Source organism: Mirounga angustirostris, unplaced genomic scaffold, assembly GCF_029215605.1.
Source record: "Mirounga angustirostris isolate CCGP_5_RB_7025 unplaced genomic scaffold, mMirAng1.0.hap1 SCAF_4, whole genome shotgun sequence".
NCBI lineage: Eukaryota > Metazoa > Chordata > Mammalia > Carnivora > Phocidae > Mirounga > Mirounga angustirostris.
The window spans coordinates 189866285-189890364 of record NW_026991712.1 but is presented as its reverse complement, the minus strand read 5'-3'; the positions used below and the strand labels follow the sequence as shown (position 1 = coordinate 189890364).

At 62.1% G+C, this 24080-nt stretch overlaps 3 protein-coding genes across 26 annotated transcripts in view; 1 reads left to right on the top strand and 2 right to left on the bottom strand.

Moving 5' to 3' along the window:
* The first annotated feature begins 1915 nt into the window (after positions 1 to 1915).
* Positions 1916 to 14836, top strand: LOC123860196 (tyrosine-protein phosphatase non-receptor type 11-like). 8 transcript variants are annotated; one of them, XM_064590173.1, is made up of 16 exons: positions 1941 to 2019; positions 5417 to 5578; positions 7633 to 7755; positions 8858 to 9055; positions 9753 to 9939; positions 10019 to 10138; positions 10360 to 10473; positions 10635 to 10731; positions 10988 to 11067; positions 11452 to 11601; positions 11861 to 11992; positions 12755 to 12909; positions 13014 to 13081; positions 13753 to 13864; positions 13974 to 14071; positions 14183 to 14836. In XM_064590173.1, the coding sequence occupies exons 3-16, from the start codon at positions 7649 to 7651 to the stop codon at positions 14464 to 14466; spliced, it is 1902 nt and encodes a 633-aa protein (XP_064446243.1). In that variant the 5' UTR covers positions 1941 to 2019; positions 5417 to 5578; positions 7633 to 7648; the 3' UTR covers positions 14467 to 14836. The 8 variants fall into 8 exon arrangements, 7 of the variants coding, with proteins under 7 accessions (XP_064446242.1, XP_064446245.1, XP_064446244.1 ...); XM_064590172.1 differs by lacking the exon at positions 5417 to 5578 and having other exon boundaries at positions 1916 to 2019; XM_064590175.1 differs by lacking the exon at positions 5417 to 5578 and having other exon boundaries at positions 1916 to 2019; positions 13753 to 13901; positions 14183 to 14383.
* A 725-nt stretch (positions 14837 to 15561) lies between these two features.
* On the bottom strand, positions 15562 to 20187 carry RNF223 (ring finger protein 223). Of its 2 annotated transcripts, XM_064590195.1 has the most exons (3): positions 18994 to 20187; positions 18287 to 18690; positions 15562 to 16807 (listed from the first exon to the last, which is right to left on the bottom strand). In XM_064590195.1, exon 3 carries the CDS (start codon positions 16796 to 16798, stop codon positions 16058 to 16060), a length of 741 nt encoding a protein of 246 aa, XP_064446265.1. In that variant the 5' UTR covers positions 16799 to 16807; positions 18287 to 18690; positions 18994 to 20187; the 3' UTR covers positions 15562 to 16057. The 2 variants fall into 2 exon arrangements, with proteins under 2 accessions (XP_064446265.1, XP_045727089.1); XM_045871133.3 differs by having other exon boundaries at positions 18287 to 20187.
* A 704-nt stretch (positions 20188 to 20891) lies between these two features.
* CUNH1orf159 (chromosome unknown C1orf159 homolog) overlaps positions 20892 to 24080 on the bottom strand; it is a 34845-nt gene continuing 31656 nt past the window's right edge. For 13 of the 16 annotated variants that reach the window (XM_064590181.1, XM_064590188.1, XM_064590185.1 and 10 more), the window contains one exon: positions 20892 to 23241. In XM_064590181.1, coding sequence (XP_064446251.1) covers positions 23214 to 23241 — 28 coding nt within the window. In that variant the 3' untranslated portion in view covers positions 20892 to 23213. The remainder of the gene's footprint in view (positions 23242 to 24080) is intronic. The other 3 variants (XM_064590190.1, XM_064590191.1, XM_064590192.1) reach the window with 2 other exon arrangements.

The following is a 24080-nucleotide window of genomic DNA, read 5'->3' as shown; positions in this document are numbered from 1 at the left end:
CTCTAACAAGGAACAGGGGAAGAAGGGAGAGTGAGTGGCCTCCTCCCTGGAACTCCTGACTTTTATAAAGGATAACTGTTCTTTTTTTCGTTTCTTTTGTTAATAGAAAAAAGGCAGAAAATGAATATAAGAAAACAAAAATACCCATACACTCAGCACCTGGGTGACCTGTTAGCCCATGGGCATTCACATTTTCATCCATTATTCTTTAACTTGTTCAGGCGATGTGTGTGGAATGGATGCTGTCAGCTGTCAGGTGCTGTGGATGGGGGAGGAGCGTGGCCCTAAACGCCAAGGTGCTAAGGAGAGATAAACAGGTGATGATGCATGGTACAAGCAGGAGGACTAGCCTGAGGCTCCAGGAATACCTGGTACTCGACCGAGACCTGAGGGTAAGCAAGGGTAAGCAAGTTGCTGGAGCAAGGGTGTGAAGACCTGCGGTGGGGCAGGAGGTATCTACATCCAAGCAAGTGCCCTGCGGCTGGAAGGTGCTCTGAGCAGAAAGAGGAAGTGCAGGCCCAGCCCAAACAGCTGGAGGCCCGGTAGGAGCAGGCAAAGGTGGGCAGGACGGATCCTGTGGGACCCAGCTAGGCTGGGGATCTGTCTGAAGAGCTGCAGGGAGCTCCTGGAGGGGTTTGAGCCAGAGTTGGTCAGACTTCATGAGATGTCCTGCTGTGTAGGACAGAGTGCTGGGGCCCAAGTACTAACAAAGAGAAGAGAGGATTTTGGAGCAGAGTGGATAGGCCTCTGCGGGGCTGGGCGGTGGGGCCCTGATGAAGGCACTGGAGCACCTGGGTGTACCACCCTAATGCATCTGGAGGGGCTGGGCTTGAGGAGCTGAGAGCCAACTCACCAGAGACCAGGAAGCCATGTAGTACCAGGCGGAGGAGACGCTGAACATAAGGGAGCCCAGCAAGTGGGCTGCTCTGGGAGTCAAGTGAGGGGAGAAGAGGCTCTCACACTGGGAGGTCACGGAGAAGGTGGGTCAGTGGGGCCAGGAGGGCCAGGAGTGTCTGGGAGTTGATGGTTCCAGAAGGAGGGGGCTCTCAGGGCAATTGCCGCTGAGGCTCAGGACCGGCAGGTGGCTAGTGAGGTGACCCAGGTGAGTGGGAGAGGAAGGAAGCAGGGCAGTCAGTCAGCACTGACCCGCTCTCCACAGCGGTGGGTGGGGATCTGGGCTCCAGGGTTGGAACTTCAGGAGAAGTTTCCATGCCTTGGTGTACCACTCCTGGAAAGGTAGAGAGGAGTTGGACGGGAGAGGGCCCTGAAGTTCCTAACCAGGGATCTCAAGGTTGAGAGCCCAGATGAATTAGGGTGCTGCTCCCCAGAAACTGGCTTATGAAAGGTGGTTTGGCCAGTGGGGGACAGGAAACAAGCAGATGGGGGGCAGCTGTAGCAGGAGCAAAGGTGAAGAGGGGTCAGCATCACTTAGGAAGGGAGGGCACTGTCTAGTGTGGGTGGCCGAGGTGGGGAGGAAAAGAGGGAAGCCCCCAAGGTAGAAAAGTAAGAGGTGGTTACCTGGTCATCGCATTGCAACGGCAACACGTCCTCCCACCTCCGTCCCCCAGGGGTCTCCTCCTCTAGCTCCGAATTCCCCCACCTCCCCGTGAAGGGACCGCAGCCCCTCACCGCCCTCCTCCCATTAAGGAGGCAATGCGGAAAGGCCTGCGGGCTCTGGGACAGCGCGCGGTGGGACTGATGTGCCGTTTATCACATCTAGGCGCCGCTGTGCGGAGGCGGCCGGCCAGGCTCGCCCTCCGAGCCCGGGACGCCCGCGCGAATCTCTTGGTTCTGAAGTTTGGCGCCCTCGAAAACTGTTGTTTTTATCGCAACTTCTCCTACGCGGTGGTGAGACGTGTGGACACGGCTCCTTTAAGGAAGCTCCCGGACAAGGCTCTGGGTGGGCGGGGCCCTGAGTGGGCGGGGCCCTAGGGGGCGGGGCCTTCTCGAAGTGGCCCGAGGGCGCGGCCGCCTGGACCCGCCAAGCGCCCAGCGCGGAGCGGACATGACCTCGCGCAGGTGAGCCAGGGCCTTTAGGTGGCTGGACTCCGCGACCCCTGGAGATATGCTTCGGGCCCGATGGGCACCGACGGGTAGCGCCGAGACATGCCCCCAGGCCTGACCTCCTGGCACAGACCTCTCTCCACAACCAGGGCCTGATGCCCCCGGGGTCCCAGGCCCACGAGGCCGGGCCTCACCCAGGCGGTTGAATCTTTCTAATGGGGGTGGGAGGTGCCATGGTGGAGGTCAGAGGTACCCTAACCATAAGGAACAGAATATGCCCTGCAGGTGGTGGGTGGCAGTGGTTGGAGCCTAGAATGGGCAGCAGGTGTCAGGACAAAGCCAGACCCTCCCACTCTCCCTCCCCTGGACGCCTTGCCCTGCTCCAGGCTCCCTTCTGGCCACTGGATTTGTGTTCTGCCAGGTGCGGGGTAACTCTTGCTTCCCTAGGACCCCTCAGGGCAGGGTCTAGTCTCCTCTGCTCTAGTCTTGGTCCCTTGACGCTAACTACAAGGACCAGCCCTCTCTAGATGGGCTCATCTTTCCTCCAGACCCCCTTAAGGGCCAGGTTTAGGGGACAAGCTCCCTGGTAGGGACGTGAGAGCCTAGGCAGCTGCAGGTCAAACCAGCTTCCTGCCTCCATGGGGAGGGAAAATGGGAAGTGTGACAGGAACTGGGCCCTTCCTGCCCTTTCTGCTGGATCCCTGCTCTCTGGGTATGAGCACACACACGTGTGAGCTCAGACTCTAGCATGCATGTGGATGTCCATGGGGGGTCATATAGGTGTGAGACACATATCACTGGGGGCTTGGTGAGGCAGGAGTTCACAGGAGGGGTCATGCTATGACCCTGAGTGACTTCCTAGATCAGTGAGGGGCTGGACAAGGTCTGATCTTCAGGGTCCCCAGGGTGTCTCTGGACCCAAGGAGCAAGGTCCTTAGCCCCAGGCAGAGACCCCTGCCTCCCCCATCTCCCACCAGCAGCACCTCAGTGATGAGGGTCCCAGGATCCCTAGGAGGGATGTAGTGAGGAAGCAACTAGGCACAGTGGCCTCCATCAAGGTCACAGGCCCTCTTAGCTCAGGAATGGTGGAAATCAGTTGGATCTCAGGAACTTGTCTGTGATAACAGTCCAAATTCAGGGAGGAGGGGGTTTTGAGGTTTGGTTGGATGACCCCTCAGACTCCCCTCAGCTTCACTCTTAATTGTCCCCCAGGCAAGTTCTGGTCCTCAGAGAAGGCCATGTCTGTGTCATGTGCACGTGACCTTGCTCCAGCCTGGGAAAGCCCCTGGTGAGGCTCTGCCTGCCCTTGCCAACCCCTCTCTGCCCCACCCTGTGCTGACCATCTGGACTATCACTCCTCTGAGGCCTGGGCAGTAAAGCCTATCCCCCTGTGTCCATCCCCACCTCAAGTCCCCTTCCTGTGGCCCTGCGGTTTGTGGGTCAATGGGCACTTCCATCGGCACTGTCTCCCAGGGGCCTCCGGCACTGTGGGGCAGGCCTGGGTGCACGTGCTTTGATACTGATGCCTGGGGGGGCTGGGTCCCATGGTGGGGTGGTGGGCATGCAGAGCCCCCTCAGACTCACCCTCTGTTCCAGGGGTTGGAGAGGACAGCATATCTCTGGTTAATTTGGTTCTATATAGACAGATGGCCCTTGGTTTGGGCCAAGGTCTTGGGCCAGAAGGGTCAGGGCCTGGGGCCTGGGGGCAGGGAGATGGAGAAGGACACTGCCTGTGCTCTGGGGTCCTCAGGCCTGGAATTCCAACCGGGAACCCTTCTCCACTGGTCTGTGGATTCCCCACCATCACAACAGTGTCTGTCCTGCAGGAGTCTCCAGCCCCTGTATCATGGGCGTAGGCATGTTGACTCCCCGGTTCCAGGGTTGGAGCAAGGCCACACAGGGAGCTAGGCCAGCCAGTGGCCAGTATGGGTTCAGGCTGATTGGTTAGGTGGGCTGTTCCTGGGCTCCTGAGCACTGACTGGGTTCAGTTGGGCCTTGAAGGGCCGAAACCACGAGACCTGTTGGGAGCCTAGTACGCCCTGTTCACCCTACCTGTCTTCCTTCCCTGGGACTGCAAGGCCGTGTCGCCAAGGCAGAGCTGAGTCATTGACCCATCACAGAACAGGGAGCTCTTTGGCACAGAGGTGACCCTGGGCTCTGGCACAGAGGGGTATGGGGATTGGAGATGGGGACCTGTAGCCTCCCTACCTCCTCCCACCCCCTCAGCCAGGGGCAGCAAGCCTCACTGGCCTGCTGGGCTCTCAGCTCCACCTCAGGCCTGGTTGGGGGGATGTGAGGCCCTGCGTCAGCCTGGGATTCTGGAGGGTGGTGGTGTGAGTGACTGCAACCTCTCAGGATGCCCCACCCTGGAGATTTCCACCTGATAGACCCAGTGGCAGTTTGTGGGGAGGAGAGGGGGATGGAAAGTATGATTGAGAGTTCCTGAAAGGACAACAAGGTGCCCTTCACCCCTCTCTGTGACTTTGATTCTGGGCCTCCACCCTCTACCCCTGCCTCCACACTCTGGGCATTGCCCATCTTGAACTGGAATCTGAGGCTACTGGGGCTGGGGAGGCAGGGGGCATCTGGGCACAGGATGTGGTTCAGCAGAGTAGGTGGCCCATGGCGGAGGGGGAGTCGGAAGCTTTCTTCTGGGTTCCACTCCCCGCCACCCACCCACCCCCCGCTCCTGCCCCACACTGTCTCATCATGGGTCCAGGGACAGCATGAAGCCCTTGCCCTTTTCCTGGAGGCCTCGCCTACTCTCCTGTGACTGGCTCTGGAGGTCACCATGCGGCCTCTCCTCCTCTAGGAAACCTTCCCTGGCAGCCTTACCTGCTGGACCACTTGACCAAAAATTGCCCCCAGGTCTGGCTCCCCTACAAGCCAGCATGGGAGAGGGCTCAAGACACTAGGCTCAGAACATGCCCAGGAAGGGCCTGGATGACGGTAACCCTGATTCCCCCAGGGAAAGTGTGAGCAGGCTGGGTGGCCCCGGGGAGGTCGTCTGAGGTTCCAGGCCTCTCTGGACCAACACATGGACCCTGGGGAGCCATCAGCGTCAGATCCGAGCCTGCCCTCAGTGAAAACACAGGGTGACAAACACAAAAGTATGTGTGTGTCTATGGGCTGTTAACACAGTAGGGGCAGCAGTGGGGTTGTTGGGAAATGCAGGGAATGTGAGCCATGCCCAGCAAAAGGGGTTGGTTCTGGGTGCATTTGGAAGGTAGGACACAAGGTTGCTGGAAAAGAGAGCGCCGAGGGGCTGCAGGCTGGTGACCTGAGCTACGCCTGAGCAGTGGCCCCCTTCATGGAGTGGGGACCGGGTAAAAGAGCAGGGCTTTCTGAGTGTGTCCAGGAGTTCTAAATTTTGCCAATGTTAAGATAGAAATGTTGTTACCTTTCCAAATAGAGGTGCCAAGAAGAGAAGCATCTGCGAGTTTGAAGCTCAGATCCCAGGTGAGGCTAGAGGTGTAGAAGGCACATGGCCGTGTAGACACACAGCCAGCACGGGTGAGGAGCTCTGACATTGAGAGGTCAGAAAGAGGAGGGCCCATCAAAGGATCCTGACCAGGTGAGGCAGAAAACCAGGGGAGTGTGGAATTCTGGAGAAGGGCTGAGTGGAGGCATGGGTCAGTCAGATGCTGCTGAGGACTGAGGCCTGGCCACAGGCCCCGGAGACGGATGAGCACCCTGAGAGCAGAGGTCTCTATGGGGCTGGAGGGCAGAGGGAAACAGATCTGTGAGGACTCAGGCAAGGACAGGCAGTGTAGGCCAGCGCAGACCAGAACTTTCCGTGGTGATGGAAATGTTTCCTACCTGCACTGTCAACAGTCTGCTAGCCTCACATGGCTCTCAGCAGTAAAACGTGGCAGTGTGGCCAAGGAACTGGGTTTTGATTCTGTTGAATATTAATTCATTTACATTCACATTTCACACATGCTATAGACTGCTGTGTTGGACACGCAGGGATAGACTACGAGCACAGATGGTCCTTGGAGGAGAAAGGACAGGCTGAAGGCCTGGGGCAGAAGGAGGCCTCAAAGAAGAGCAGGACCTGGAGGGAGAAGCATCCAGGCTGGCGTTAGACACGTGATCTGAGTTCCATTCTAGAAAGAGCTCTACAGGGCAGGATCATCCTTCCTCCTATCTCTTGGGTCAGATTTAAACCTGGGCCAGAAATTCCTGCCCTAATAAAGGAAGCAAAAGCTAGGAGGGGAAAGAACCCAGCAGTTATGATCTTGGACATGGGCTCATGTACAACCCTGAGTGAGGGCCCTCCTGGCCAGTCCCTCCGGGAACCTGGGGCTGTCCCCCACCTCATGGGGGAGGCTGTGAAGAAGGACAGTCCCAGGGATGCAGGGCTGGGGACAGAGGCAGGGTTGCAGTCCCTCTTAGCTTGCAGCTCCCCCTCTAGTCCTTCAGCAACAGGATTCAGCCTGTGTCGAGCCCCACAGTTGGCAGAACCTGCCAGCCACCCTGGTACCTGTACTCCCACCATCCATTCACTTATTCATTCGCTTTTTTTTTTTTTTTTAAGATTTTTTGTGTTTATTTTAGAGAGCGTGAGCATAAGTGGGGGGAGGGGCAGAGGGAGAGAGAAAATCTCAAGCGGACTCCCCACTGAGCACAGAGCCCAGCGCTGGGCTCAGTCTCACAAACCTGAGATCATGACCTGAGCCGAAATCAAGAGTCAGAAGCTTAACAAACTGAGCCACCCAGGTGCCCCCTTATTCATCCACTTCGTAATTAATACCCAGGCACTGTTTTCGTCCCTGGGATACTGCATTACACAGAACAGGGTCTGTCCTTTGGAGCTCAGATCCTTGAGTGGGAGATAGACAGTAAGCCTACAATATTTCATATATGTCAAGGAGGCAAATACTATGAAGAGAAGTAAAGCCGAATAAGGGATAAAAGAATGAGAAGTGAGAGGGGTCTCCCAGCCATACGAATGTGGGCCAGGGGAGCAGAGAATAGCTAGTACAATGGGTCTGTGGTGAATGAGCTCCTGTGGGTGTGGAGCAGGGCTGGGGAGAGTGGTCCAGGTGGGACGTAGAGCTGAACCTGTAGATGTGCTCCTGTTCTGGGAGGGCTAAGTGACTAACACATTATGGGGGGCGGGGGCGGTCCCTGGGCTTGCAGCACATGCCCCAGGAGAGAAGGTGGTGGCCGACACCACACCAGGAGGGGTAGAACGGGCTCTGCTGATGGGGCTCTGAGGGCAGGCAGGAGGCCCTGGGTGACCCTGGGGCACCCCAAGTACTTTTGGCCAAGCTGCGATGCCCTGGCAGGGCCAGAGGGACCAGGCACAGAGTGTGAGGTGAGGTTCCCGATGATGGCTGTGCGGGGGTGCTGAAGGGTGTCTGTCCCACTCACCCCCACCCACCCCCCCAGTGGCAGGAAAGTTTCTGCTCATCTGTGTCCCGGGACCTTATGGCCCCACCTCCTTCCCCACAGACCTCAGACCCAGTGGTCACTGCCCATAGCAGGTTGTAAGCATGGGGCCCACAACAGGCACCATGGGTGGAGGTTGGGTGTGGGCCAGGACTTTGGGTGGGGGAGCCCAGAGTATGCTCAGTGTCACCCCAGCTCTCTGGGATGGCCAGCTTGTGGTCCTCATTCCAGGTGGTTTCACCCCAACATGAGCGGAGCTGAGGCCGAGAAGCTTCTCCTGTCCAGGGGCCAGCATGGGAGCTTCCTGGCAAGACCCAGCAAGAGCTGCCCAGGGGGCTTCACACTGTCTGTCAGGTGGGTGAAGGGGGGTGGGTGCTGCGGCCAGGTGTGAACAGGCCTGAGGCTCCACCCTAGGCTGGGAGACAGGTGGGGATCGGTCTTCCCTGTCTTCCCAGGCGGGTGTGGGGCATTGTCTTGGGAAGTGAGGATCCCCGCTGGGGGCTGGACATCTTAGAATCTGGGTTTTGTGAGGGGTGGGGAGCCAACAGGTTGGCAAGGGTGGGTGGAAATCTGGCATTCCTGACCAAGTGGCTTCTGGACAGGAGGGAATCATTTAGAAGGACTCAGTGAGGTAGGGAGTTGGCAGGACCTCCCTCCTGCACTCTGAGAAGTCTGGTGTGGTGGACAGGGGGCCTCAACGATCCCGTCTCCTGGGGATGTTGCCCACTGGGGGTCTGGCCTGAGGCCATGAAAGGGCTATTGTGTGGGGAGGAGGAATGGGCAGGGGCTGCAACCAGCAGAGCAGACAGCCAGATCTGTGTCAGCCCTGGATGGGAAGGGGTCAGCCTGTGAGAAAGAGTGGTGATCTGGGGAGGGGGCTTTCAAAAGGTCTCTAGACCCTTCCAGTCTCTCTGCTAAAGCTGAGGCAGCAGGTGGAACTGAGGTTACCTCTCAGGATGGACTTCTCTCACATTGGAGAGGCTGAGGTCCTCCCCTGGGGCTTTCCTGATAGCTTCCCATGCTGTGAAGCTGTCTTGAGGGCCCTTTTGCTGGTCGTCAGGAGCTCCCAGGCGGGTGGTCTGGGGTGAGGCGGAGCCCATCATGGAGGGCTGCTTCGGCGTCTGCCTCCAGGCCAATGGAGAGTCAGGCCTGTGGTCTGCAAGCCCAGTCCTGACTTCACAGGGGGAGCAGTGGGGGTGGGATGCCCACCGCCCAGGGTGGGACTCTCGCACTGGCTGATGGGGAAGGGCCTTGGCTGCTCTTGGCAGGGGAAGGGCAGAGGCAGAGACTGGCTGATGGGGAAGGGCCTTGGCTGCTCTTGGCAGGGGAAGGGCAGAGGCAGAGACATCAGGGCAGGAAAAGCTCTGGGACTGTTCTGGAAACTGCGGGTGGTGATGGGAAGAAGGGGTTGGTGGGAGCAGCCCCCCCAAGAGTGCCTGGTGCACCTGCCTTCCAGGCGCCACGATGAGGTGACCCACATCAAGATCCAAAACACGGGCGACTACTATGATCTCTACGGAGGGGAGAAGTTCGCGACGCTAGCCGAGCTGGTACAGCACTATGCAGGCCAGCATGGGGGGCTGCTCCGTGAGCGCAGCGGGGCCCCCGTTGAGCTCCGGCACCCGCTGGGCTGCCAGGACCCCGTATCTGAGCGGTGAGCTGCAGACACCGGCATGTTTGTGACCTCGTGCATGCCAGGGTCCGGGGGAGCAGGGTCTGTTGGCATGGCCTCTGGGTTCCCTTTGCCCTCCGTGGCTCAGGGTCAGGCTTGGGCACAGCTGCAGCAAAGTTGAGGGAGTGTCCTGCGTGCCCCCCTACCCGGGGCTTGGGGCCTCATTTCCTCTGGGTCTGGGGCACTGGCCACAAGGGTGAGAGTGCAGCAGGAGCCCTGCAGCCAGTCTTACACCTACCCTCCTGCCTGGTGACTCTGGTGAGCAGTTTTCTCCAGCCTCAGTTTCCCTGCCTGCACTGCGGAGACCTGAAGAAGCTGCATCCGCCAGGGAGGGGTTGTGGGGCCGGTCTGAGAAGGCGGCCCTGTCCCTCCTCGCTGGGGACCAGACTGCCACCTGGTGGCCACCCTCGGCCCTGCAGGGCCCGCCTGTCTTGCTTCCAGCCTGCCTGCTCCTGGGCAGGGGGAGAGTCAGAGAGTCGGGCAGGGCAGACTGAGGCTGGCCTGGGTGAGGGCACTGCCCGGGCCCTTGAGACCTGGGTGGATCCGTCTGTCTCTCTCTGTCTGTGTCTTGTCTTGGAGCCTTCTGGCTGCATGTGGGTTTGTGTCCCCTCACCCGGCAAGGCCATGGCCCCCGGGCTCACCTGGGCTCCCCCACCCCACCCCCACCACGCTGGGCCAGGTGGTACCATGGACACCTGTCTGGCAAGGAGGCCGAGCAGCTGCTGATGGAACAAGGACGTCCGGGTACCTTCCTGGTGCGGGAGAGTCAGAGCAAACCGGGGGACTTGGTGGTGTCTGTGCTCACACAGCGGCCAGACAAGGCTGACCGCCGGCCACGGGTCACACACGTCATGATCCACTTCCAGGTGGGAGGTGGCAGCAGGGGTAGGGGTGTGACTCAGGGGAGGCAGGCAGTGGCCAGGCGCCTCATTGTCGCCCCCACAGCCAGATGGAAAGTATGACGTGGGAGGTGGGGAGCAGTTCGACACCCTCACAGACTTGGTGGAGCACTACAAGAAGAACCCCATGGTGGAGAAGTCAGGGACTGTGGTGCATCTCAAGCAGGTATGCCCGGAGGCACGTGACCCCTGGGATCCTGAGTGAGCTTCATCCCTGGGGTGGGGACGGCCCAAGGGACATCGGGACCCAGGGAAAAGGGGGCTAGGCGGTGCTGGGGCGGGGTGGCCTAGGGAAACCGTGTGGGGTCAGGGCAGCTGCCCCTGGGGGAAGGCGCCGCGGGGTCTGCTGGACCCTGTTAAGTGTGGACACAGACCTCTCCCGGCCAGCCCCTCAAGGCCACGAGGATCAATGCTGCAAGCATCGAGAGCCGAGTACAGGAGCTCAGCGGGGCCACTGAAGCCAGCGAGAAGGCCAAGCAAGGCTTCTGGGAAGAATTCGAGGTGCCCGCCCCCCTCGCCACTGTTCACTCTCCCAAAGACTCCCGTCCTTGGGGGCTTGGGCGAGGCCCAGCAGAGGGGTGAGGTTTAGGGCAGGTAGGATGGTCACTGAAGGCTCTGGAAAAGTGTGGGACAACAGGCTGAAGCTCCCCACCCCCAACCAGATGCTGCAGCAGCAGGAATGTCGGCTCCTGTATCCACGGAAGGAGGGGCAGCGGTTGGAGAACAAGCCCAAGAATCGCTACAAGAACATCCTTCCCTGTGAGGGTCAGGCGGGGGGGGCCGTGTTGGGGGCCAGGGCTCCATCCGCTACATGTGGGCCCATCTGGCAAGGAGGGGCCTGTGGAGGTTGAGGCAGGGCGTGGTGTCCCACCACCGGGTGACTTTCCCTTTTGCGCATTCACGGCCCCTTCCTGCCTCATCTTGCTCACCATGGGGGCCGCGGGCAAGGAGGCGGGTGAGGTCCATTTCTTCCTCCCTCTCCCCTGGAGACCTGAGCAGCATCTTTCCTCCCCAGTTGATACCACTCGTGTCACTCTGCATGATGTGGACGACAGCGTCCCTGGCGCCAACTACATCAACGCCAACTATATCAGGGTGGGTGTGCAAGGGACAGGCATGTGTGGCCAGCTGCTTGTGTAGCCTAGCATGGATCAGACAGGACACCTTGAGCCTGGCCACACACCAGTCCCCCTATCCCCCTGTTAGAGCCTGGAGCTCCTGCTGGCAGGCCCAGGAAGATCCATGGGCCCTGGCAGGACAGTAGACATTGTTGGGGGAGAGGGGCTGTGGCGGTTTCCAAGGAGTCCTCAGAGTGGGCTGCACTAAATATTGGTCCTAAGCTCCTCCCTAGCCTAGGGCAGGAGGGGCTGTGTGTGAGCCACCTGGTGCTACGTTGTACGTCATCTGCATAGACTGGCACTGTCCTCTGGCATTTTAAATCCTGGGAACAATGGACCCCCGGCCCCCACCCCCTTACAGAGTGATCCAGAGGAGAAGCCAGGTCATGGCAAGGCGTACATCGCCACCCAGGGCTGTCTGCAAACCACAGTAGCTGCCTTCTGGGCGATGGTCCTCCAGGAGAACACACGGGTCATTGTCATGGCCACGAGAGAGGTGGAGCGAGGCCGGGTAGGAGCTTGGGCTCAACAGCCCCCTCCCCATGTGCGCATGTGGATTTGTGCTGGTGGCTGGCCCAGCCTTGCTTTTTCTTCAGCCTTCGGGATGCTAGGGGGGGAAGTGTGTGTGTGTGTGTGTGTGTGTGTGGCGTGGGGGGGGGGCTCTGGAAAGCCCCTGTGTATGCATGTGCGTGTGTGAGTCCCCACGGGGCACAGAGGCAAGTGTGCCGTGGTCTTCCAGCACAGCTGATGCAATGCACCCTCCCTCCCAGAACAAATGTTTCCGGTACTGGCCAGAGCTGCATGGCAGCCAAGAATATGGCCGTGTACATATTTGCAACTTGGCTGAGTACCAGGCCCAGGGCTACTGTGTGCGGGAACTGCAGGTGTGGCGGCCAGATCAGGTGAGCCCAGAGGGCCACAAGACATGCAGGGCCAGAGTCACAGTAGTCAGGAAGTCCCCAGGTCTATGCTGGGGGTGAGGAAGTCCTGTGCTGCCCCCCACCTTGTGGCTCCACCGAATCCCATTGGCCTCGGTGGTATTCACGTCCCTTACCCCAGTGGGCACAGTCCCGGCCTGGGCTCTGCTGGGCAGTGCTCACAGGCAGGTCACATTCTCAACCCCAGGCCCCAGGTCCCAGTTGCCTGGCTCCAGGGTGGCCTCACACCCACATGGCCTCTTCTTCCCTAGTCTCTCCTTGGGCCACCTCAGCAGATTCAAGGTCCTTCGTAGGCCAGTGGTACATATTTCTGTGGCAGGAACAGATTCCTTCCCGTGCCCCCCACCCCCACCCTGTCTCTTATGTCTCACCACCTGGGGGCCCTGTAGGGCCCTCACACTTGAATCTTCCCAAATAGAGGTCATAGTCCCTGAAACCTGCTCCCTCGCCCCATTGCTCCCTCTTCCTTTCCCCAGGGGTCTGAGCCGCGAGGGGCTATCTGAGAGCCCCCAAGCTCTGAATCCCGTATTTCCCTCCCATCCCCTTCTCGGCCTTGACCCTGCTGGTCACAACTTCTGGCAAACTCTGCCTGCCTCCTCCCGGTTCATGCCCCGTGCCCCTCTTACCCTGGGGCTCACAGCAGCTCCACTGTGACCCTGCGGCCTGGTCCCACCTGGGAACTGCCCAGACTGGCCCGGCTCACGCTCACCAGCCCGCCCTGCCCAGGAGGAGCCACCGCGCACGGTGAAGCACTACCAGTACTTCAGCTGGCCAGACCACGGGGTCCCGGCCGAGCCCTCCGGCGTCCTCGGCTTCCTGGACGAGGTGAACAGGGCCCAGAGCAGCACGCCGGGGGCCGGACCCATGGTGGTGCACTGCAGGTGCGATCGGGGACGGGGTGGGCGGGCAGTGCAGGTGCAACCCCGGGCAGGGCCACGGCCTCCTCGCCTAACCTCGCCACAGGCCTCCTGGTCGGTCCCCACAGCGCCGGCATCGGACGCACAGGCACGATCATCGTGATTGACATCCTGGTGGACCTCATCCGCCGGCAGGGTGAGCCGCCCCGGCCCCCGGCCCCCGGCCCCCGGCCCCCGGCCCCCGGCCCCCGGCCCCCGGCCCCCGGCCCCCGGTCCCCGGCCCCCGGCCCCCGGCCCCCGGCCCCCGCCCGGTCCTGAGCGCGCTCGTGCCCCGCCCCTCCTGCCTAGCCCCGCCCCGGCCCCCGGCGCCCGCCCGGTCCTGAGCGCGCTCGTGCCCCGCCCCTCCTGCCTAGCCGCGCCCCGGCCCCGGCCCCCGCCCGGTCCTGAGCGCGCTCGTGCCCCGCCCCTCCTGTCTAGCCCCGCCCCGGCCCCGGCCCCCGCCCGGTCCTGAGCGCGCTCGTGCCCCGCCCCTCCTGTCTAGCCCCGCCCCGGCCCCCGGCCCCCGCCCGGTCCTGAGCGCGCTCGTGCCCCGCCCCTCCTGTCTAGCCCCGCCCCGGCCCCCGGCCCCCGGCCGGTCCTGAGCGCGCTCGTGCCCCGCCCCTCCTTTCTAGCCCCGCCCCGGCCCCCGGCCCCCGCCCGGTCCTGAGCGCGCTCGTGCCCCGCCCCTCCTGTCTAGCCCCGCCCCGGCCCCGGCCCCCGGCCCCCGGCCGGTCCTGAGCGCGCTCGTGCCCCGCCCCTCCTGCCTAGCCCCGCCCCCCGGCCCCCGGCCCCCGGCCCCCGCCCGGTCCTGAGCGGGCTCGTGCCCAGGTCTGGACTGCGACATCGACGTTCCCAAGACGATCCAGCTGGTGCGGCGGCAGCGCTCGGGGATGGTGCAGACCGAGGCGCAGTACAAGTTCGTGTACCTGGCGCTGCAGCGGTACATCCAGGGCGAGCAGCTGCGTCTGCGCGAGCAGGTGGGGGCGGGGCCGGGCTGCGGCGGGGGCTCGCGCGGACGCCGCATGGTGACCGACAGGCCCTCCTCCCAGCGCGAGCCGCGGGAGGAGCGCGACTATCTGGACGTGGGCATCGGGTCGGCGGACCCCGGCCGCCACGCTGGACCCCTGTCGTCTCGGGCGCCGGCGGCGTGAGTAGGGTCGTCGGGGAGTGGGGCCGGGCCGGGGTCCCCGTCGGGAGCGGGCAGCGTACGGGGCGGGATCCCGCGCGGGCCCCCGCCGAACCCTGTCTCCGCCCGCAGGACCCCGGAGGCCCCCGGCGGCGAGTACGAGAACCTGCGGGGCCTCGCGCGGTGAGGGGGCTCCGCGTGCGCGCGCCCCGGGTGGGGCCGGAGCCGCCCTGGAGGCTGGGAGCCCGCAAGGCGGGCCGTGGCGTTCCTCAGGACTGTGTTTAGGACCTACAGGCTGGAGCTTGTCCCTGAGTGCCGGGGGAGGGGTCCCTCCTGACCTGGCCTGGACGCCTAGAAATGGGGAGGGGCAGTCGGGAGACCCTAGTGCCCCTGCCCCTTCTGGGGCTCCCAGGTGAGGGAGGAGCGGGAAGGCAGGGCTTCAGGGCTGGGGTTTGTCTCTCGGTATGGGAGGCCACCAGTCATGGCCTGCACGACACAGTGACCACGTGTGTCATGAGTGGCCAGTCTGTGCTTGACCTGACTGTAGCCACCATCAGTGTTTGCCTGCCCCACCCCCATCCTAAGCACCCACCCCTGCTTCGGAGCTGCCCACAGCGCAGGTGCATGTGAGATGCTCCTGCGAGCACGTGTGCGACCCCGTGTGCCTGGGTGAGGCTCACGTGTGTGCATGACTGGCGTGTGATGGGTGTTCCGTCACTGGCATGTAGTCTGTGCCCCTCCCATCGCGGATGGCCCTGTGGCTTTGTGGGACCTTCAATAAAATGACTCGTTTTCAGTTCTGTGTCTTCCCAAGGGTCTCCCTGAGCACTCTCCCCAGCCCAGCCCAGCCAGAGCCCCAGCCATCCCACCCACCTCGGGGTGAGGGGTGAGGAGTCTGGGGAACCAGAACCAGCCTGGCCTCTCTTCACCATGCTAACCGGTGGTGCAGGATTCCTGGGACCGACAGCAGAAGCCAGTGGGGGTTGGCAGGACTCCTGCCCATCCCTCGAGCTGCTGCACTTGGCCCCGGGAGGATCTGCGAGAGGTCCTCAGGATCTTCAGGACACACTGGCTGTCACCATTTCTGCTTCTGTGCGTCCTTAGGCTTTGGTTCACAGAGAGTCAGTCCTGGGATTCTGTGGCCCTCTTGTCAGGACTCTCAGCAGGGCTGTGGAGTCATGACTTCTTGGGGGGTCCAACTGGGGCGTGTTGGAGGAGGGGTCTGGACCGTGCCAAGGCCCCACCCCTTCCTGCCCACCCCACCCTGCTCCAGCTGCCCTCCCCATCTTCCTGGGGGAGGGGGGCAGGACTGCTCCAGCCTATCCACAGCCCACAGGGAACAGGAGTTGGACACCCTAGAACCTGGGGGCTATCTGCCCTAGGGGCTGCTGGGATTTCAATCCAGTGGGACTGAGACAGGGGCAGACCATGGCTTTTCGGGAGGGAGAGGCTCAGTGGCATGGGGAGGAGGGCACACAGGGTGAGGACCCCTTACCAAATGTGGATACAAAATAATTTATTTAAAAATGTGCAGCTCAGGATGGGCACTGGAGGACTGGGCCTCCTGCTGCTGCCCTTTGTCCCCCTAGTCAGAGGGCAGCATTAGCACCCCAACCCAATGGAAGGGGCCAGCCCTGCCTGGGGAAGGAGCCATGGGTGAAATGTGAAAATAAAATTAAGATGGTGAGTGCCATCCCTTCTCAGCAAAGGGCTGCTAATGCAGGTAATTCACAGTGAATAGAGAGGGGGCCTCATCAAGGCTGTCTCTCCGTGATGGGGGGTTAGGGAGGTGGTCTCTGGGACCCATAGGAGCCTGTGATTCTTGGAAGCTTCAGGGACCCTTTTGTCCGTGCCATCAGGATCCAGCCCCCCAGAGTAGGAGGAAGGTGAGCTGAATGGGTATATGGGGTCCTCAGAGATGTTGGGGCCCCTCCGGGGTTGCCACGCCTGTGACCCCAACTGTGGGCCAGGGACCCACACCTGGCGCTGGGGCAGGGGTGGCTGAGCCTAGCGGTCGGCCAGGGGCCCAGGAGAGAAGGCAGCGGTGGTGGTGATGGTGGCGGAGGGCCGGGGGACGCAGTGCAGGTCCCCAGTCTTGAGCGCGCACTGCACGGGCCAGAGCACCACACAGAAGAGCACCAGCAGCAGGGCCGTGACCAGCACCGCGCGCCTCCAGTCCCCGCAGCGCGCCCCGTAGCGCGCCCAGCAGCGGGCCAGACGGCCCTGGCGGCGGGCAGGGCGCGGGCTGGGTGTGGGTGCAGTGGGCTCCGCAGGCTTGCTCAGGCCCACATCCACACACACGAAGCCAGGTGCTGGAAGGCCGGGTGTGGAGGGCGGCAGGTGGCAGCAGAGCTTAGTGCCCTCCAGCCACACGGGCTCCTCCCGACGCAGGTGGGCCGGCATCCTGGCCTGCAGCTGGCGGCTGGTGCGCAGGGCGGGGGCCCCGGCAGCCGGCACAGCCGTGGGCTGCCGGCAGAACGGGCAGGGCACAGCCTCGCTGCCGGGCCGGCCTGTTGGCTGGGCGGCCGCCAGCCGTGCCAGGCACTCCAGGCAGAAGACGTGTGTGCAGGAGAGCTCCTTGGGCGTCTTGAAGATGTTGTCGTAGCCGGAGAAGCAGATGGAGCACTCCAGTGGGGAGGCCACCTTCTCTGAGCCAGGGGTGCTGGGGGACCTGGGCACCGTGGCTGTAGGGCTGGGCCGACCAGGAGCCGGCGTGGCTGTATGCCACACCTGTTGGCCTGATGACATGACTCCGAGCTGTGGGACAAATGGAGAGCCCTGTGAGTGACCGCAGGCTGCCCCTTTTCTGCACAGCCTGCTGCTCTCACCCTGTGTCTCTTTTGCGCAGCCCCAGCCCCAAAGATCTCTGGAAGGACACTGCTCACCTGTGGGCACCTCAGGAAAGTCCCATCTATACCAGAGTCAAGGTCTTTCTGTTCAAGTTGTAAGCCTGCCCCCCCACCTCCTCACATGCCAAAACAGGGGTGAGCATCCCAGGGGCGCTCTAAGGAGGGTCTAAGAATGGAGGCCATGTGCACCAGGGTGTCGTGCTGACCGTTCAGTGGACACCTCCTGCTGGGCCTGTCCTACCTGGCAGTGCCACCTGGGCATAAATAAAGTCAATGGCAACAGCCCACAGCAGTTGCTATTGACGTCCGGGCTCTGCCAGGCTGGGCCCAGGTCACGGGACACAAAAGAGCCACAGCACAAAAATGGCAGCTCAGAGGGCGGGGTGACCAGCCAGGGTCACCTGGCCAAGACATCGGCAGGACCTGGGCTCTCAATGGAGGAGTGTGACTCTGGGTTGGGTGAAGTGGGTTTGGACATGGATCCCAGCGTGGACACCTGATTTGGTTGGTACACTCCCAGTTTTCAGGCAGCTGCATGAGGGTGGGGTGCCAGGCCTGGCTGGGTGAGGGTCAGGGGACTCCGTCTGGGGACCAGGGTGAGCTGGCAGGCTGCGGGAAGTCGAGGAGGGCCTGAACAGGGGTGGGGGCCGGTGTCCCAAGGAGGCTTTGTTTCCCAGCCTCGCCCGAACCGGCAGGGCCAGCTTGTCTGGCTGGTGATGCGGGCTTTCTGCTGGCCCTCAGGACCTAGAAGTGCACCTCAGCCTGAGGAGCCCCAGCCATCCTCTGGGACGACCCACCACCCTGCAGGGTCACACAGGCACACAGCTGCCGTCCTCCTGACCCACTCCCATTTCCACAGGAGACCCTGCCTCTGTCTCCCTGGCAAGGCTCAGGGGACCTGCCTGCTGACCAGGGCCCTGTCCGGCCCTGTCCCTTGCCCAGCCACATGGGTCTCGCCTGGGGGAGGACAGGTAAGGAGGACAGTGGACAGACCCCATGGAGCCCAGAAGGACCCCCCAGAGGTGACCCTGACCCTATCGTCCTGGTTAGTCCCGGTGGGTGAGTGCAATGGGTTTGTGGTGAGGTGTCGTAAAGGTTTGGGTGTTGCTGCATGATGACTCTGACCACCGTGAGTCACAGTGACATCACTGTGATGTCACGAGTGCTCCCAGCATTGCAACATGAGGTGTCACCACATTTGGGGACAATGGTGGCCGCAGGCTAGGCAGCAGCCTCAGCATAGTCTGGGGGGGGCTCCCGGCTAGCCTCCTCCAGGCCCGTGTGCCCCACACCATCAGTCCCTTGGCACTGAGGTCCCAGCCCTCCTCAGAGGCACCCCACCCTGAGCCTGTACGAGTGAGAGGGGAGTGCCTGAGCTTGGCCTTACCTGGTAGCCGGGGGTCGTCAGCAAGGCCTGAGCATGGTCCTCTTGGGTGGCCACCACCAGGCTGTGAGGCTCCGAGCTCTCCTGTCCAGCTGTGTTCGCTCCCTCTTCTCTGGGCTGGGCCCACCTGTGCTCCACCTGGCAGGTGTCCCTCCACGGGGCTGGCTACCAGCAGCTGTCCTTCCTGGGGGCACTGCTCTGGCAGGCGTGCCCTCTGCTCTGTCCCAGGCAAGCGGGGCTCAGGGGGATGGGTGCGCTCTTCCAGATGAGAGCACTGTCCGAAGCAGGTGTGAGGTCTCTGGGTGTCAGCTTCGGGCAGGTGTATTTATACACTTGAGGTCATATAGGCCAGGGGTGTGGCCTGCGGCCTCCAGGATTGGCTGGCCTCCCGTCCTCACCCTGGCAGGCTGGGCAGCGGAGGGCAGGAAGTCAGAGGTGAGAGATCAGAGCCTGGGGTGAGGCTGGGGGGTCAGTGTGGGTTTCCACAGCCTGGGCAGGTCTGGGGTGCTGGAGTCCTGGGTAAAACCTCCCCCTGGGAGCCCCTGGGATGCTGGGGCAGCCGTTCCAGAAATAGATCCGCTCACTAACCCTATTTAAGGCCCCGGTGGCACCTGAGTGCGCAGGTGGGCCTCCCAGAAGGGCCCCTCCGAGGAGCACCCCCAATCTCAGCCTAGCTTGATACCCCCACCTCATCCACACAGCCCACTTACATGTGTGTGCCACCCCAATGTCCACCACACGAGGGAACTTCCTGCTCTGGGTCTAGGGAGTCGGGTGAGAGGGCTGGGCACCCCCAAGGGGTGGAGTCGGGGTGAGGGTGAGTCAGGGATCAGACCAGCCACAGGACTTTGGGTGAGTGTCTGCTGGGGGCACCCTCGGTTACACACATGGGGTAGGGGCACTGAAGCCCAAGGAAGCCCCCGACACAGCCAGGGGGTCCAGAAATCTTCCTGGGCAAAGGGGTAATGGCTCCCGCCAGTCAGTGTGGGACCCTTGCAGACCCCAGGAGCAGCCTATGCAAAGGCCTGGGGCCAAGGCAGGGGGTGTGGGCGGAGGGTGTGGGGGCTGAGGTCTAGCCAGTAGTGGGGCTTTGTGTCCTCGCAGCCCTGTCGCCGCTGTTCTGACAGTGGGAAGCCTACCAGAGAATCCAGCTCGCGGCCAGGGGAGGGGCTGCTCAGAGAGGCGGTGGGGACCCAGAAAGGGGGCTGGGGGCTCAGTGTGGGGAGCTGCCTTGTGGGCCAGGCCCAGCTTGTGCATGACAGTGCTCTGGTTCCCACGGCGATCGTGACTCGGGGTCACATGCTGCCTCCAGGAAGTGTTGTCTGTGCCTCTGCTCCGAGAACATCCTCCCGAGGGCTCCTGGGACTATCCGAGTTCTGAGGTCACTTGAGCTCCTCAGTGGACAAGTCAGTGCCCAGAGGCACAGGGAAGACCTGAGGAATGTGCCGTCTGGGGTGGCGGCCAGGCCTCCTGCACAGGAGCAGCACCCAGCCCCCGGCACTGGGACCTTGGCGGCTCCGGACCCGGCGACCCACCTGCCCCCACACACCGGCTCATCCTCCCTCCTGGCGGGTGGGCAGCCGTGCTGTGTAGATGCGGGGGCCGCACATGGACCCGTGTAAGGGGGTGTCACACACCAGCAGGTTAACCTGTGTTTGAGCATGAATGTGTCCACTCAGGCGCAGGTGCATACCCACGTGTGAGGGGAGCATGGCTCTCAGTGTGTGACCCCACAGCCCTGGGATCGGCTGCGGAGAACACAGGTTCCCAGTGAGCACCCCACCCCTGTCCATTCGTGGCTCTGAGATGTGGGGGTCCTGAGTCCCCAAGACACCTAGGGGTTCTGGGCTGGACACAGAAGTCATCCTTGGCCGGGTGAGAGGACTGTCTCCCCAAGGCCCACTCTGGCTATGGTCCCCCCACCCCAGGACTGGGCAGAATGAGTTTCAAACCCCGAGTGCTGCCAAGGACACACAGGATGGCCACTGCATGAAGAGGCCCTTCAGGGCTCATCTGGGGCCCAGGTGGCCTGGGGGTGTGAGGGCTGAGCCCCCCACCCGTGCTTGCCCAGTGCTGGGTGATCTGTCAACTGTTCTGCTGTCCCACCCGTCAGCCGGGGACGATGATACGGGAGAGACTGGGACACATCCAGGCTGTGAATCCCACATGGGCAGAAACTGGGCCCCGGGCTCTGGACAGGCTCAGCCTTGCCCTATAGGCCTGAAGCAGCCCTGCCGGGACATCCAGTGGACTCAGCCAGTCCTGCCCCTCCCATGCCCAGGACTGAAAGCCAGGTCCCCTAAGGTCAACTGGTGTCCCCTCCCCATCTTGCTCTGGCCAGCTCCTTCGGGGGTCTTGTGCCCAGGCTCCTGGCCAGGACATCTGCCCTCACATCACCTCCTCAGGCCTCATGCGGCCCTCCTCTGTGCACCCACCTCCTAATGCTGCTGACTTCTGACCTCTGTTCTCAGTGCTTCTCCTAGTGCTGAGTGAATGAACGAATGAATGAGCTGCCGGCTGTGAGCCCAGGACTGTGCCAACTGCCCATCCCCCTCCTAGGGTGTGGGGGAGCCCCACAGCAGTTGACATGGTGGTGGGTCAGAAGGGGACAGGTGCCCCACCTGCCTGTTTGGGCCTAAGCCGATGGCCCCATAAATTGGTCTCAGTTTGGCCTCCTACGTGAGGGCTGGAGTCCGGGTAAGAGGATGGCTGAGGATGGAGCTCGGGATGGAGCCCCACTGTAGATGCCTGACCTACCAGCCGTCCCACAACGGCTCAGGTGCCCCACTACCCCACTGCATCCACTCACATGCTTTCTAGCCTGAATGCCCATCAGGGTCCCGGGGCTGGGAAGTCCCGTGACCCACTCCCCACTATCTGGGGGCCTAAAGGACAGTGGCACCCAGGCCCAGGGGATGCCCAGTGGCAGGGGGACGCCTGGCAGACTGAGGGCCCCAAAGACCAGGCACCCCCAGGCCTGAAGGTCAGGGGAAGCACATCTCGAGTGGGGGAGCCAGAGGTGGCCGCAGGGTCAAATTCAGAGTTGTCTTTGCTGCCAGGAGTGGGGCAAAGCTGAGGCTGGGGGCTGGGGGAGTTTGGGGAAGGGACAGGGAGATGCTGGAATAACCCCAGGTTTCCAGGTTGTACCTCAGGGTGGGAGGAGATGGAGAAGGCCTGGGGTGGGGGGCCCCCATCTATGCCTGACTGGCTGGACCCGCTCTCCTGGTCAAACATGGCTCTGCATTTTCTGTTTTGGCCCCCAGATTAGCAGCCAGGCTTGGTGCAAAGGTGGGAACAGGGGCAAGGGAGTCTCCCCCCATGTGTGCTTCCCTCCCCACGAGGATCCACAGGATGGGAGAGGCTCCCCTGACCTCGGGGGCTACAGAAACCAAGGGAACCTGGAGGGTCCTGCACATTCTCCCCTGGTTCCCAAGCCCAGCCTCCCAGATGGGCACAGATTGGCGGTGGAATGTCCTCTCCCTTCCCCGTGGTCCCTGAAGCTGGTGGGGACCCTGATCCTGGTCTCCCCACCTCCCTCTTGGTCCCCTTCTCCTCAGACCGAGGGGACAGACGAATGAGAGGCAGTACCCACGAGGGCACGTCACTGCTCCTGGTGAGGTCAAAGAGTCCATGTCAGCCTGGCTGACGGGGCTGCCCCCACAGCAGGGCAGGTGGGGCTTCACCCTTCCCGAGGAACAGACAAACCTTGGAGCAGGGAGGATGGGGGAAGAAAGCCCTGAATAGTTTATTGACACTGATTTGAAGCTGGTGCGCCCCTCTCAGCTGCTGGACCAGTTGTGGGTTCAAGTATCCGCAAACTGTGAATGCTTGGGACAGGCATCACGGTGCGGAAGGGACACAGGAGCTGAGCACGCAGGCCCTGCCTCGGGCCCCTGGGATGTGGACCAGGCGCTGAAGGAGAGATACCAGTCCCGACTGAGAACCTGGGAAGGTCAGTGTCGAGCCCAGTGCGTGCGAGGTGGCCATGAATGCTCCTTTCTCTCAGGAACCCCTGTCTATCTGTAACCAGCCAGGGCCAGCAATGCGTCTCCAGGCCTGGGGCAGTTGGGACAGGACCACTGGCCTGCACTGCCCTCCGTAAGTCCATGGAGACCAGGCTAGCCAGGCAGGAGTCACAGGTGAATGTGATCCTGGATGGACATGGCCCTGATCTCCAACAGCTTCAGGACAGTGTCCGTTCCTTGGGTGGACAAGAACCTGCAGCACCTGGACCCAGTGTAGGGAGCGGGATAGGGGCAGGTGACAGAGGAGAAAAGCAGTGTCTCTCTAGCTTTTCTGCTTAAAACTGACAAAAGTCAGTAAGAAACCAGGAACCTCGCCTCTGCAGCTCCTGGAAACGTGTGGTCTTGGGCTTGGGGGAGTGAGGGTGGGGGGTCTTGGCTACAGGACAGCCCTGTGGGCCCCTCACCCTCGGAGGGGCCAGTGCTCATGCCACGCCTCCCCTTGTCTGGACACCGTCCCGGAGAGGATGCCAGGAGGCCAACTGGCCTGGTGGGGGGGGAGGTCTGCCCACTGTGGGCTCGGAAAGGCGGAGGGGCATGGAGCAGCCCAGCGGTCCCTGTAGGCTCTTGGCCGCTGGGAGCGGTCTCTCCCGAGGGGCCCAGACCCCACCTGGCTACACTCTCAAGCCTGGCTCAAGGACGCGGCTCCCAGTCCATCACGCTGAGCCCCTGTGGGGAGGGAAGAAGCACCCTCGGGCAGCACCTCCTGTTGGGAGACAGTCACGCGGAGTCAGGGGCCGTGTCCAGACCTGTCCTGAGGCCTTGCTGGGCAGTGCCTGTCCTTTGTGTGCTGGGTTCTCTCCAAGGCGGTGTGCGGAGTTGTGGGTGGGTCCCCGGGTCAGACGTTGCTGACCCGGGCCTCCACCGAGGAGATGGCAGTGGGGCCCGTGTCCCTGTCCAAGGGCCGCTCACGCCTGACATAGCGCGGCTTCCGCACTGAAACAGGGTCAGAGACAGGCAGGGTCAGAGTGGGGCCGGGGACAGGCAGGGTGGCCCCAGGTCCCAGCCCTCCCCAGAGCTCCTGGGAGTGGGGTGTGGAGCAGCCCAGGGGAGGAGATCCCACTGAGCCCCTGCTTGTGCGTGGAGAGTGTCTGATGAATGCTCCACTCACTGCAGACACTCGGTGCCCCTGCACCCCAAGCACCTTGGCCTGGGTGAGGGCCTTGCTCTCAAGAGACACAGAGACAACAGGTCCCATGATGCACAGCAGGGCTGGATGGTGGCCCCCAAATGAGTCCATGTCTGAAGCCCCAGAGCCAGCAGATGTGACCTTACTTGGAAAAAGGGTATTTGCAGATGTGATTAAGGATCTTGAGATGAGATCCTCCTGGATTATCTGGTGGGCCCTAAATCCAACGACCAGCGTCCTCACAAGAGGGAGGCAGAGAGAGGAGACCCGGGAGAAGCCACGTGAAGATGGGGGCAGAGACTGGGGTGGTGTGGTCACAAGCCCACCAGAGGCCGGAGGAGGCAGGAAGGACCCTCCCCTAGAGACTCTGGAGGGAGTGCCCCCCAGCCCCCACCTTGACTTCTGACTTCTGGCCTCCTGGACTGTGAGAGAATACATTTCTGTTGTTTCAAGCCCCCAGTTTGTGGTCATTTGTTACGGTGGCCCTCGGAGACTAATGCAGGGAAATTCAAGATGCTTGTAGATGGTACCACTTTAGAGACATCAGAGACAGGTATTCTACAGAACAGAGCAGATCTAGCCTTGGCCAATAACTTCTCTGTCCCCAAAGAAGAGGGACATCCTCCCCTGTCCCAGGCCAGACCTC

Coding starts and splice junctions, on each gene's coding strand:
- LOC123860196 (XM_064590172.1), top strand. Junction 10,474..10,634: donor GCTTCTGGGAAGAATTCGAG/GTGCCCGCCCCC, acceptor ACCCCCAACCAG/ATGCTGCAGCAGCAGGAATG. Junction 13,865..13,973: donor GTGTACCTGGCGCTGCAGCG/GTACATCCAGGG, acceptor CCCTCCTCCCAG/CGCGAGCCGCGGGAGGAGCG.
- RNF223 (XM_045871133.3), bottom strand. CDS start 16,798: ATGTCATCAGGCCAACAGGTGTGGCATACAGCCACGCCGGCTCCTGGT.